Below are 14,991 nucleotides of genomic sequence, written 5' to 3'. Positions count from 1 at the left end.
ATGACTAAATTTTCATTTTTGGGTGAACTAACACTTTAAGACCTGACTAATGGATCCATTACACTGTTACACACACTGACTGTGTTTATGTGAATACTTGCCAAGACCGGCATTTTGACATTATTTTGTGTGTACTTGACTGTTTAAGCACGATAAGCAACGAAAAAAAACTCAATTTAGTACTGAGAGGTGGCTTTATGTGCACGCACTTTGGTTGTGAGCACAAAATGAGTAAAATTATGCGCAATACACGCAATCCCACACCTAAATTCAAGTCCTGTAACACCAACAATATTTATCCGGAGCAACTGAAATGAGTGAGTGAGGGGAGGCGGGTTTGTGTGTCAACTTGCTGTCGGAGAGATGAGAGAGTGAGAAAGCGCATATATATATATATGGAATGTAGCACATTACCCATATGTCCTATTTTTATTAATCTTTTTATGTTGTTTTTGTCCTTTTTGGAACCTAATGTACATGCTCATTATGGATTGTTATTGTATAGAAAGAGCTCGGTGAAGATAACCTCGGAAAAAATAACCGCCTCCGGGTTTGGAACATCATGAGGGAGAGTAATTGCTGACAGAATTTTCATTTTCGAGTCTTTAATTTAATCTCCTGACTAAACTGCTCAGACATTGTCATCACATCTATGTTTATTCAAATGCATTCTCAAGCATTTATTTGACTGTCGTGTTCTCTGAAAGCATATCAAGTTATTAATACCCCGAGTCCATTTTGAACCCATAACTCCTCTTGCAGCTATTAACCCCTCGGTCTCTGCTTCTCCTCTCTGAGATCCCCAATCTATCACTTTTCTCTGTACATATTTTGATGCCTTAATCACCTCCAGCTGCGAGGACCAGATGAAAGACAAACACTCACAGTTATGGAGAGATGAGAGAAAAAGGGGAAACCATACTCTATAGTCCCTCCGCACCGGTCCTCCTGGTGTCATTACTCCTCTTTAGTCTGAATTGGCCATCCTGTGATCTCCTGCCAAAAATCTGCACCTTACCCCAGCCGAAAGTACCTGCTGCTACCCCTCCCTGTCACGTCAAGGCCAGAGATGAAAAGCTCAAAGCTGTGTTATTTTAGAAACCAACACCTTTCAGAAGTATTCCAACCCCAATATTTACATCCAAAACTCAGGCCTTTACACCATACCTGACATAAATTGTGGTCGACTACCAGAATAAGTCTGCGTCTGATAAAAATGTGAAACATGACCAGTCCGTGTCAGCTGCTTCTTTCGATCCAAGACTTTCTGACCTTTCCTGGACATTTCCTGATGACAGTGTCCTGGCGGGCGGCTCATGCCGGCACGGCTCCTAGGATGAAGCCAAGCTTCCTTGCATGAAGAAATAATTAGGGTGCTCAGTGATCTTGACATGTATATGATGTTTTACAGGCATCCCATTATACTGCAGATCCCTTTTAATGGACATCTGGAGAGTGCCGCGTACTTCACAGATCTGGAGGAGCGCTCCGATGATGTCATGCCGATCTATTACTCAAAGGAAATATGTACGAGAGATGTTTGCTAATACAAAACCGCCATATTGCGCCCATTGACAGCTTGTTCTGTGGTGTAAAGTTGCAGTAGATGCAGATCACCATGACCTTTAGGGTTACTGCCAGCCACTTGAAAGGGTGTCATAAAAAATGTTAGTACGTAGAGAATGCATCTGGTATTTTTCATAACGTGTCTGTGTTATGTTACTTGCTGTTTTTGTCCAAATGGACATTCATTGGTGATTTTTAAGCAATGCAAGAAGTGAATGCAGTGAATCTGTTATGTTTTATGATTTTGGCAGCAGGGCTGCATATTGAATGATGTGATTGTGAAAAAAAGAACAGTGATAAACAGCAGTATTTAAAGGGATAGTTCACCCAGAAATTAAATGTCATAATTTATTCACCTTCGTGTCATTTTAAACCCATATGAATTTCTGGAACATAAAAGAAGAAAATTCAGAGAACATATGTGAATTAAAAACAATGGCATACATCTAACTCGTTTCAATGCTTAATGCAAAACATGCTGCAGTTGGTTTTGTTGAAAACAACCAGAATTTTTGGCGAACTTGGTCTTCAAATAATACTCCATCCATCCATCCATCCATCCATCCATCCATCCATCCATCCATCAATCAATCAATCAGTCAATCAGTCAATCCATCCATCCACCTATCCATCCATCCATCCATCCATCCATCCATCCACCCATCAATCAATCAATCAATCAATCAATCCACCTATCCATCCATCCATCCATCCAGTGGGATGGAAACATTGCTTCATTTGTGAATATTTTTTGTGATATTCTGATTTTTCACATAAAACAAATCTGCAACTTGGGATGAAAAAAAAAAAGTTATTGTTTATGCTCACTAGTAGATTTGTGTTTCTAGTCTCGGATGTGTTACATGTCAAATGCGTCAGCTCTGTGGCTGTAATGAGCCGGAGGGATGTGCGGCTTTCACTCGGTCGCCGGTCAAGAAGGCCAGAAAATAGTAGGAGGTATCCCGTTTCCCCTTCTTCCTCAGCTCTCTGAAGTGATGCCAAGAAGAAAAAGAAAGAGAGAGAGATCTCTCAATAAACAGCTGTAATAACTCAAAGCATGTCCTTCAATATATCAGTCCATGTCTTTCTGTCACCTTTCACCACTGTCTGTCAGTCGCACATATCTCTTTACACTTCCATCCATCTATATTTTCGCTCAATGCCTGCTTTCATATTTGTATTTATCAGTCAGTCAGTGTTTGTGCGTGTCCTCCCATGGGTTTGGGAATCGTCCATCAGTGTGCTGTTTTTGTCTTTCTGAAGTCATGTGATATGAATGATAGCTTCAATAAAATGCTGTATTGAAATTATTGGGAGCATAGTATGTTTATGGTGTGCTTGGCTTTGTCTGTAAGTATCCTTCTGAGAGAAGAATGTGCTGTTTTCTGTTTGATCTCTTATCTCCCCTGCTATGGAATGGAATGAGATATATCACCAGATTGAAAATATGAAAGCCATATTGTGGCTTATACTGAGAGACTTTTGATATAAACTAGATTTCAGACAGGAGTTGTATCCTGTATTTAAACACTGGAGGCCTTAGTTGGTTAGTTTACCCCTAATTCAAGTATTTAACTAAATATTTCTTTACTAGAAAGTTTGTAAAATGCTGTGCATGAACATTAGCCAATGACTCCAATTAATTGGTGAATCGTTTTCTTTAATGATTCATTGAAAAGAATCATCCAAACAATCTGATTCACTAAAATGAATCAGACTTCCCAATTCTACCTGAGAGAGAGGACATTTTGAGAATGTGTCAGGGATTTTTTTTTTTTTTTTTTTTTAAAGTTAAGTCATGTTTATTCAATTATATTGTCAGGATCTTTGTTATATTTTATGTTTTCATTAATAAACTCTGATTTGGGTACATTATAGTAGTTTGAACTGCTTTTGGTCCATTTTGTGGTTTGTAAGTCTCAGACCCCCTCCAGTGTCATTAATAATAGAGGCAGAATTTATTTATTTGTTTGTTTGTTTATCCATTTTGAGTGAACTATTTAGTTCCTGCATTGTTTTTTAGCCCATTTTTAAACCATCGTTCCCATTTGTGGAGCTTTTTGCAAGTTTGTGCAGCATTTAAATAAAAGCAACCATTGCTTTCGGTCCAAACACAAGCTGCAAAGAAGGCAAGATGTTTGAAACTGAGATTCTCTTTTGCGCGAGATCATGCTGTTTCAGTTGGATCACTCTGTGGGTTTCTTGTTATTTAAGCAAAGTCACCACTGTACTCTCCCCATGTCATGTTTGTGTAAGAGACGTCGCTCCAGATGACCCCAGTGCCAAGTTACACCAACTCGCTGCCTTGTACTGCTGTTGTTGGGGGTTTTTGTCTGTGTTTGGGTGATGTAATTTGTGATATCTTTGGTTTTATGTTTATTGATGTCTTCCCTGAGAAGATCAGTAGTATAGAACGGGGCTTACAAAAGTGTGTTTGTCAAACAGACTCTGATTGGCTTGTTAGCAAGTTCACAAACTGTTCTGTTGGCTGCAGTGTTTAGTCTGGCTATGAAAGCTTCCTGATCAGATGGTTTGGTCTTGAATGCTGTAAGATGGTTTGTTTGACTAGGAACGTGCCACAGAATTAAATGAAGCGGTTCTGAATGCTAAATGAACTACATTTAGCAAATCTACATATCTTGCATTTTTGTTGGATCATAGATCTTAGACATAATTTGCATGGAAATTGTCTCACGGAGAAGTTTCACTGTCCTCTATCAAACCACACACCAACTTACAGGCAACCTTGAGTCAGTGGTTTGTCGACTGAGATTTTACAGACATCCAAGTAAAAGTTTTGCATGTTCATTCCAAGGTGGTCAATTAACAAATCAAAAACTTCATTGTCATATTCAGCATTTCCTTTTGGGAGAACATCAGCCAGGTCGCTTACCCACTAAATGAGCTGTGTAGCCTTGAGAAAACCCAATGCAGGGAAACCAGATCCATTGCATTAGCAAAAACTAACGAGAACTGGACAAGCTTATTCTTTCTCCCTATTAATCTTGTATTCGCTTACTTGAATGTTGCTTTTTCTCCCTTAAAAAAAGGAGTCAAGAGGAATGGTGGGTGAACCACAAAACTCCACAAGTTAGCATTGGATTCCTTTGGCTTGTTCTGCAGTAACAGTTCGCCCAGCCAAAGTCTCGCTTGGCTCGTTCAGGGCGGCTCGCATCTTTCTCTCGCACATGGAGAGAGAGGCGAGGGAACCGTAAGAGCTGCAGAACGTGTCCAATACAGTATTCTCACTCTTGTCTCACTTTCACACTCTGAAAATAAATTATGTATGACGATTAAACCACACTCTACATAAACACCAAACCTCTGTTTGTTTGAGCATCCCGACACAGCAACGTTGGCTCAACCAATAGTGTGATTTTGGGGGCGGTACTGTCTGTTTGTACAACCAATGGCAGTTGGTGAGAATAAGTTTGAATGTTTGTAATTCACTTTGGTGGTGCACATTTGACTTTTTTAGACAACTGTGATGTAATATATGTAACATTTTTGTAGAAGAGTTGAGAAATTTATTAGGTGAGATTCAGTTTTTGAGGTCATCTCGTGCATTGTGCACTGTTGGCGTGTCTGAGTCTGAGTGTCTCCATGAGTTACGGTGAGGAAAAGCACAGAGGATTTAGCAGAGATTTTGAGAAATCAGCTCAAGCACACTTTGACCCACTTATGATTCAGTCAAGATTGAGATTCCACTAAACTTCTTATGAACTGTTATTGTACTGGCAAGGCAACCCGCTTCTTAAACAGTACATCCCCAAATCCCTCGGATCCTGTGTGTGTGTGTGTGTGTGTGTGTGTGTGTGTGTGTGTGTGTGTGTGAACACATATATGCCTGTTTTTGTGTATGCATGCACTTTAGGTGCCCCCTTTAGGACCCGAAAAGACAATCATTCAATCAGTCATCGTGATTACCAGCATCTCACCACATATTCAAACACACTCTAGAAATTATGAGCTTGGGTTTCTCCCCTTTTTTGAGAAGCCACTTTATTTAAATTCTTTTTTGTTGGAGAGATGGAAAAAGAAACTCAATCCCACTTCTGGTTTCAGTCTTCTACCTTTGAAGGGTTTACATGTTTAATACTGATTGTTTTCTGCCGTCTTATTACACGTACCGTGCATATAGTCAACTTGACAGATGTTTTAAAGATGGCTTGAGTACAAATATATGATTTCTTATTGTGACCAACATGCTTCCTTTTCTAATATATCTTCCATTCAATAGCTGCTACGACCGAGAGGAAATATTTATCTTACAGTGGTGCTTTGGAGCCCTTTAGTTGGACTATATTGAGACCCACAAGTCCCCTAGACATTTCCCTGCTTTCTCTGTTCAAGCCAGGCTTTCATGGAAAATGGCTTTGTCCATGAAGCAGATCCTTGGTCAAACCGCCCTTCCACGGTTTGTTACCTCAAACTCTCGCTGTTCAGGCCTCAGGCGTCCAACTTCTGTCAAGCTATCGTGAAGGGAATAAGGATAGGTAGTGTGGTGTTTATGAATATCATCCCCCTCCTTTGTGCTCGGTTGTAAAATATCAGGGTTTGCTTCAGGGCCTTGGATGGTTAAAAGGTGGAACATCTCTCCACTGTGGGCTGGGACTTCTTGTATTCATGATGATTATTTTTCCTACACTTGCTCCACGGCCTCTGCCAGGACCCGATGCCCTCATCTCAACGTCATTAGAAACTCTTTGCACAGTTTCAGCCGTCATCCACTCCAGACGGCTCATGGCCGAGGTGTAATGTTATTTGAGAGTAAATGTCATCAGCTGAAGCAGTATTTTCCTTTTATTTGATGAATAAGAAGCTGGATAGAAAGTCATTTCGCTTTCTGTATTTGCATAGAATGGCATTTCATTTTCTCCCAGATAGTCATCACATCTATACAAGTCTCTTTCTGTCCTTCTCTCTCTCTCTTCATTTGTTTATCTGTCTGTCGTTCTCTCTTGAGCTGTTTGCTGTGTCTGTGAAAGTCTTTATGTCTGCTAGCTGCCAGTAGCTTCCCTCCTCTTGGCTTGGTTGATCAAACCCAACTGTAGCAGAAGAGCTCTCCATGTGCTCTCTTAGTTTACCGCAGTATATGTACCTGCTGCAGAGCACCAGAGCAGCGTTTGAATGCCAAGGGCTGTGAATCAAGTCAGATGAATGTTTTGTGGTGTTGCTCAGTGGAGTTTCAGGTTTATCTGTGGGAGGAAACTGCTGAGGGGTCTTGGAATATGAACATGTAAATTAAAACTAGACCTGGGGGGTATATTAAATAGTCACAATATGTGTGTACTAATCCTTTAAAGGGGGCGTATCACACAGTTTCTGCCAATCTCATGTTAATCTTGAGTACCTATAGAGTAGTAGTGCATCCTTCATATCTCCAAAAAGTCTTTAGTTTAATCATATTTATAAAAGATACATACGCTGTACTGAGTCTTTCCGAAAACAGCCGAGCTCCTGGAGGCGTGTCCTGTGAGCGGAGCTAGAGTCACGAGTACGCACAGCTTTTGTGTAGAGATCGTCTACAAGCTATCAATGATCAGCAAAATAACTGTATTTAAACACACACAATACGCCATCGCATTATCCATGGATAACTTTTGAATCACTATAATGAATATAGCATATGAATTTATATTATATTATATGCACTTAGGCGCCTATTGCCAACAAAACAGACATTTGAAGCAGTTTTACTCTCCACCTGCGGTTCCGACTCATGACCGGGTCATTATCGCTGTGACCGCTCCATCTTTCAGTTTCAAATGATCTGTAAATCCAGCGTGAAACTGGGCTTTGTTTATAAAACCATAAGCGCTGATCCTGAGGGCTCGAGCAGCCATGGAAAAACACAATATTCTCCATTCATTTTAACCAATAAAAAGGTGATTGCAACTATCAGTTTCTATGGTTATTTTAATAACAAATATGGAGAGCGCATCAATGTAATGCGTGAGCACAAAACTCTCAGCTCTACTTAACGCTGGGTTCTTTGGGAAGCAAGATTATCTTTCCCTCACAACCAAAAACACACTTCTTCGGTGACATTGTTGATTTCGTGAAGTCCTGTGACCTGTGCAGCACTGCCAACGACTTCTGTAAACCCGAACGCGCGTTGATGGTCGTGCTCTTGCGCTCTCGCTCAGGTCCACGTGTGCGCGCACGCTCTTCCGGGAGAAGTGCCCGTACAAGGAATTCCACCCCCGTTTACGTCACTCAGGCCGATACTAGAAAAAAAATGTCTGAATCCTGTGAGGATTTGGAAGAGAATTTTTGGAACAGAAATACTCCGTCATACGTCCAACTCATGTTTTGAAACTTTGGCCATGTTTAGCATGAGAATCCAACTCTTTTACTGTGTAAATAAGTCAGAATACATGAAATAGCATTATCTATTATTTATTTGGACATCATGATCACATCATTTGATGTTTCACAGTCTTTCTTTGGCTTGCGATTTGTGAATATCACAGCATTAACTCTTTCCTCACAATTGATGGAATTTTCCGTCGTTTATGAGACAACGCTTCCCCACCTTTGACGGAATTGTAAACATACCTTAATTATTTTTTAAGTAGATTTTTCTTTATTATGCTTTATTCTGTTTACACTTTTTATTTAATTGGCAACCGTTTGTTAAAAATATTGTCCATAAAAAGTAACTTTCTTTTAAATGATTTCAGAGCAAATGCGTAAATATTTATCAAAAGGCTGTAAATATTGAGATTTTATTTTTAACCCACCCCTCAAAAAAGTCATTTACTACCAGTTGGATATCGACCCTTGTATAATTATTCCTGCCGAGTGTAGAAACAATCACCGGTTAACATAAACAAAGATCAGGACCTGTGATTAAATCCTATTGAACCATGGTCCCAAACACTAAAAGTGTCTGGCTTCTCTGCTTAAGCTTGTTTTGTTACATTTGCCTGAACTTTAATCTAATTTCTTTTCTCCTCTTCCAGGTTACAGCTACTGATGCGGATGGTGGGTCTTTTGGCTCCATCTCCTACTCTCTGGGCTCTGGTCCAGGCACTGTGACCCCGTCTCAGTTCAACATTGGCAAGCACAATGGACAGATCTGTACTACCACCAGCCTGGACCGTGACCAGGGTCCAGCCAACTACGACTTCACCGTTACAGCTGTGGATGGGGTGAGTGTCTCAGCAGCCACATCCCTCACCAATACAATTGTAACATCAACTGTGATTGGATTGTTTTCAGAGATGTCCATTTTGGAAGCAAGTGAAAAAAAAATAGCATGCATAGTAATTCTTCAGTAGCGGTTTAGCATCCTGTGCCTAAGTAATACTTTAAAGCATACTTAAATACCTTGAAGGAAATTTCAGCAGACACATTAAAGCGCTCAGAGGCAGCTGGCCCCTAAAGAGCACCAGCTTGTAATATTTAATAAGTTGGGGCTTTTTCCTGACATGCCATTTGCTCCATATGGGATGCCAGGCGAGCAAGATGTTTAGCGACAAGAACCGTATCCCATGTGTACACTGTTCCCTTGGCAGATTGCAGTTCTCAACAGGGAATATAATCAATCTACTTCCTCCCCAGAAGTAGTCTTTGAAATGTTTCAATGTTTCTCGCAAATGTTGTCTGTGTAATTTTGTGTAGTACAGACATTCTAGGGAAAGTTTTCTGTTTCTCATACCTGCAAACTCCAAAGTGGTGAAAAAGGTGACATGTTTACAAAGTCAGTATTAGTAGGGGTGTCTGGGGGCATCCTCCCCCAGGAGAAAATTTTCATGATTTTAACATATAAACTAAGCATTCTGGTGCACTCCCACAAGAAAATAAATCAAATCAAGTACAAAAACAAAACAAAACAAAAAAAACAAAACATTTATTAACATTAAGGCTGGGCATTGACACAAATTTCACAATTGGATTCGATTTTGATTCAGAAGCCCTGCGATTTGATTTCGATTTGATTACCTTCAATTCAATAATGATTAATTTGGGGCCTATCAGGTACAGTACATGACAAATTGGAAAAAAAGTATCTCAACTAATGCTGTAAACTATACAGGGAACCACAGCTGGTACATCATTATAATATTAAAGGTTAAAATTAATTGATTTGTAAGCTACTTACATATAAATTACAAATTTATAATACTGTTCTAATAAATTTTTAATGACATAATTTTGTTTCTACTCATTTTTAATACTGTTTCTACTCGTTTTAAATATCGGCCTAAACATTTAAATGTTGACCGTCATAAAACTGTTTATTACATTCAGTATTGAAGCACATGTTAATTACATGAATATGCAATGGCCTATAGTCACAGTGGATGTATCAAAATGCTCCTCTCTAAGTTCATTTTTGTAGCTGACAAACAAGTTTTTTTGACATTGAACGGCTTTTCTGAGGTAAATGTTATGGTAAATGTGACATTTTTACAAGCTGTTTTATTGGCGCTTTTCCGCAGTTGAAACAATGATTGATCAATTAACGTTACATATGACATGATATGGATTTCAGTAAGTTGTACTGTATCTTTCAACATACCTTCGGTATTCATTCATCCTACATCCATTCACGTTTATTTCGTGTTGTAAAGCCGAAGAGATGATTGGTTCACGTGCGCTCTGCCTTTGTTTGAACTGAAGCGCTACAGCGATGTGTCAGTCACACCACAGAGCGCCAAAAAAGATCATGACAGCTCGAGAGACGTCTATGGTCTCACTCCAGTCGATGGGAAAGTAGCCCATTTTCGATTTATTGTGCCAGCAAACTCACCCTGACACCCCCCACCCCCAAGAAAAAAAAAAAAAACTCTACACGATTCACATAAATGACATATTTTGATTCAAAACCCCGAATCTGGCCGAAAAGCGACTAGTTTGCAGGTATGGTTTCTTAAGATTTTAAGCCTATTATGTAGCCAGCCTCCATCATTTGGTTGTATTATTATCTAGTTAGATTGTGTTGTATGTTCTTTATAAAGACCTTTAATGACCGATTTATTCTAGGGTGGACTAAGTTCAGTGGCATACGTGCGGGTGGACCTGATAGACATAAATGACAATCGACCAGCGTTCTACCCTCTGAGCTATGCAGTGAGCCTGAGTACGCAGAGCACCCCAGGAACCTCCGTCCTGAAGGTGACTGCTCATGACCCTGATGCTGGGGAGAACGGCAGAGTGACGTACCGTACTGTACCTGGAGGGAGCTCACCTTTCTTCACCCTCAACAAAGATACTGGTGAGAAGATTAGATCTACCCTCATTTAAAGGATTAGTTCACTTTTTTTTTAAATTTTCCTGATAATTTACTCACCCCCATGTCATCCAAGATGTTCATGTCTTTCTTTCTTCAGTCGAAAAGAAATGAAGGTTTTTGATGAAAACATTCCAGGATTGTTCTCCTTATAGTGGACTTCAATGGCCTCCAAACGGTTGGAGGTCAAAATTACAGTTTCAGTGCAGCTTCAAAGGACTTTAAATGATACCAGACGAGGAATAAGGGTCTTATCTAGCGAACGTCTTTTTTGAAAAAAATGTAAATGTATATGCTTTATATAAACAAAAGATCGCCTTCCAAGTGCTTCCGCCAAAACCGTACTTTCGTATTCTTCAAAAAGCTTACGCTGTATGTCCTACGCCTTCCCTATTCTACTTACGGAACAAACGAAGCGCCAGTTACATTTTTTTCCGTAAGTAGAATAGGGAAGGGTAGGACATACAGTGTAAGCATTTTGAAGAATACGAAAGTACGGTTTTGGCGGAAGCACTTGGAAGGCGATCATTTGTTTATATAAAGCATATTCATTGTTTTTTTTTTTCAGAAAATGACCGATCGTTTCTCTAGATAAGACCCTTATTCCTCGTCTGGTATCGTTTAAAGCCCTTTGAAGCTGAACTGAAACTGTAATTTTGACCTTCAACCGTTTGGAGACCATTGAAGTCCATTATAAGGAGAAAAATCCTGGAATGTTTTCATCAAAAACCTTAATTTCTTTTCGACTGAAGAAAGAAAGACATGAACATCTTGGATGACATGGGGGTGAGTAAATTATCAGGAAATTTTTTTATGAAAGTGAACTAATCCTTTAATCAAAGTACAAGTTCAAGGATCATAATCAGTGGATTTCAACATTAGTCACATTGGCTATCATAATACAAGATTTTAAAACCATATACATATATCAAGTTTGGGGTCAGTATTATTTATTTATTGTTTTTCAAAAAAGTCTCTTATTCAGTATGGCTTGATGTGTTCAGAAACCTTTCAACTTAATAGAAACATTTATTTTGGGTTTGCATTTCCCAGGAGTGATTTCACTGTCACGCGCTCTACATGGAAAGGCAAACTCAGTCATTACGATGGTGGTCTCAGCCCAAGATGGTGGGGGCCTTACCGCTCCAATCAATGCCAGGGTCAACATCAGCATAGTGGCAGGACTGGTTGCACCCCCTGTGTTTGAACAAGCTCAGTACTTTTTCTTGGTCTCTGAGGATGCCCTGCGTGGAACACAAGTTGGCGTTGTGCGGGCCAGCACTAAGAACGGTGGGTGAGCTAATCTCAGAGGTTTTTCAGTCCCCCCTTTGGTCACAAAATCCCTATTTAACATGTTTAAACACAAAATAGACTTCAATGCATACCCACATTTATCAGTCATGTTGGACTGTGTTCAAGCGCGCTGACAGACATCTTCTGGCTTTTTTCTCCATGGTGCACCACTTGTACAAATAGGCATGGAACCACTGTACACACCTCATTTACAATCAACATTAATCATTGATTCTGTTTCACCACTTGGTTTTTTAACAATTTGCTTTGGATACTTAAGGCACTAAATTCTGGTCTCATGTGTTGAAAAATAACTCTTCGTCTTTGTTTTCTTGCTACACTGTGAACTGATGTGTCTCTGGCCTTTTGCCTCTTGGTTCTCAGGTGTCTCGAAAGATATCTCCTACACTATTAGCTCTGGTGACCCAATGGGCTACTTCACTGTGGATTCAGAGACTGGGGCTTTGAGAACAAGCTTGCCTCTGGATCACGAGGCCCAACCCAGCTTGAATCTGGAAGTCCAGGCGCACTGCGGTAACCCCCCAGCCTTTGGCCAGACTAGGGTACGAATTACAGTGTCTGACGTCAATGACAACGCACCCATCTTCTTGCCCTCATCCTCCGAGTCATTGATTCTACCTGAAGACACACGGATGGGTACAGTGGTGTACAAGGTCCAAGCAGAAGACCGCGATTCTGGACCCAATGGTCTTCTGAGTTTTGACCTTTTCAGCGGCAATGCCCAGAGAACCTTCAGCATTGACCGCAACAGTGGGCACATCCGCCTCATTGGCAGTTTGTCGTACGAGACCATGCCCCGCTATGACCTGCAGGTGATTGCCAAAGACAGTGGAGCACCTCAGCTAAGTTCTACCTTCACCCTGGTCGTCCACGTACAAGCCGAGAACAGCCAAGGTCCCATGTTCGATAGCCTCACGTACCGAGTAGAGCTGAAGGAAAGCACACCTCTCAACACACGCTTCCTGCAGGTTCGAGCAGTAAACCGAGATGGCGGCATCACCGCTGGACCATCTTCTCCGTCTTCCACCCCACTAGCCTACCACCTGCACCCAGACGGTGATGCTGCAGGGTTTGGCATTGTGTCCGACAGCGGCTGGCTGTTTGTGAAAAGTTCCTTGGACAGAGAAGCCAAGGAGATGTACCTGCTCACTGTACTGGCCACGTCAGGCAACGGACAGCTGAAGAAGACGGGTAGTGCCACAGTGCGTGTGTCAGTGATGGATGAAAACGACAACACCCCACGATTTACCCAAGAGAGAGCATTCCTGGCAGTGCGCGAGAACCTGCCGGCAGGCACTGGCTTCGGCCGGGTGTCTGCCAACGATCGAGATGCTGGTCTCAACGGTCGGCTGAGCTACCGCCTGCTCCATCTGGATCGCCACTTCCAGATCAACTCCCACACAGGTGAGAATCAAATATGGCAGACAGTCCAACAGACCAGAACGACTTTGAGTGACAAGGTCAACTTGGCACAGTTCTCTAGTGGTTGGTGATAATATGTTTTTCTGTATAGAATAGGGATTTTACAAAACTACATATTTTCAAAATTGACTAGTTGGTGAGTAGTTTATGAATTAATCAGCTATTTGGTCTTGAGTAATCACTGTATAATATGGCTAGATTAGGGTCATGTCCATTAGCATTTCCTAAAAGTTAAGAAACAGCTTTCCAAAGAGGCATGAACGCTGACAGTTGAGTCATTCCACAAAACCGGTAAGATTTGAGTCCCAATCTATTATCTATTGGGTCACCAAAATATATTTTTAAAAGCTTTTTTTTTTAATTGAAATGTCTCCTTTAATAATGTTTAAAAACATGACATACATTTTTTCTTCATATTAGAAATTATTTTGTTTTTTTCAGTTGACACCACCTATTTTGTCATGTCCCTCAAGGCCTTCTATGAAAGTATACTTCTGATATGAATAATAAAATGAGAAAAAAAGTCTGTGCTTTTTTGCTGGTAATGTTTTTTTTTCTAAGTAAATTCATGATTATTCATTAAAATCACATTATTTAGTTCCGTACCTCAGTAACCCCTCAACCCCGTTACACAAACCATTCTCCCCCTATAAAAATAATGAACTGATACTTATGTGACATCATTAATAGGAAGTGACATCATAGAAGTCTTCTGAACAACATTGTGAGTGGACACAGGCAAGTTACCACCTTCTTTAATAATTATAACTAAATTATGTTGTGAAATTGTGTTTGTCAAGCTTAACCGTTACATCAATTAAAGATAGAAAACTATTACTTGTGAAAATTATCTTTGTTATTTCAACATTATTCATGATTTCTTAATATCATGCATGCCATGCGCTCTCCATTTATTCACTAGATTTAGAGCAGTGGCCAATTTGGGCAAAAAATCACAACCCTGTCACAGTCAACCCAGTCACACCTACATTGTTATTATTATTATTATTATTATTTTTTTTTTTTGTTAAGTTTAAGAAAAAGTCATTTAAAGTTAGTTGAATTCTGTCTGAAATGTTCAGAGCAATCATAAAAATACTGAAGTTAAGCCTTTGATAAAAAAAATGATGAGGTTGCTGTCACAAAAAGTGCCCATTTCAGGCTTTAGTATAGCAAAAGTATGAGATTTTATGTAACTTTTCTATTTGCGATTACTGAATTAGTGTGAGGAACATCTGATTAATAGGAAAATGTTGATTTTTATAATATTCAGAGAGCTCCCATAGTGTCCATAACTTAAAATAATGACCAATAATAATAGGGATTTGATGCCTGAGATGGAAAAATATGTTTTTCTGAAAGTTAAATGTGTCATTAATGTCGTGGGGTGTTCAGAAAAGTAATACATTTTGGTAAAAAAAATCTAAAAATGTGTAAGTCCAAATCGT

At 40.0% G+C, this 14,991-nt stretch overlaps 1 protein-coding gene across 1 annotated transcript in view; it reads left to right on the top strand.

Annotated features, from left to right (window-relative positions):
- dchs1a (dachsous cadherin-related 1a) overlaps positions 1-14,991 on the top strand; it is a 125,591-nt gene that overhangs the window by 85,773 nt on the left and 24,827 nt on the right. Inside the window, exons 3-6 of the mRNA XM_051863054.1 lie at positions 8,535-8,723; positions 10,561-10,792; positions 11,861-12,097; positions 12,485-13,525. Of these exons, the coding sequence (XP_051719014.1) occupies positions 8,535-8,723; positions 10,561-10,792; positions 11,861-12,097; positions 12,485-13,525 (1,699 nt within the window). The remainder of the gene's footprint in view (positions 1-8,534; positions 8,724-10,560; positions 10,793-11,860; positions 12,098-12,484; positions 13,526-14,991) is intronic.

This window comes from Ctenopharyngodon idella, chromosome 15 (assembly GCF_019924925.1).
Source record: "Ctenopharyngodon idella isolate HZGC_01 chromosome 15, HZGC01, whole genome shotgun sequence".
NCBI classification, from domain to species: Eukaryota; Metazoa; Chordata; class Actinopteri; order Cypriniformes; family Xenocyprididae; genus Ctenopharyngodon; species Ctenopharyngodon idella.
This window is presented reverse-complemented; position numbering and strand designations above follow the sequence as displayed.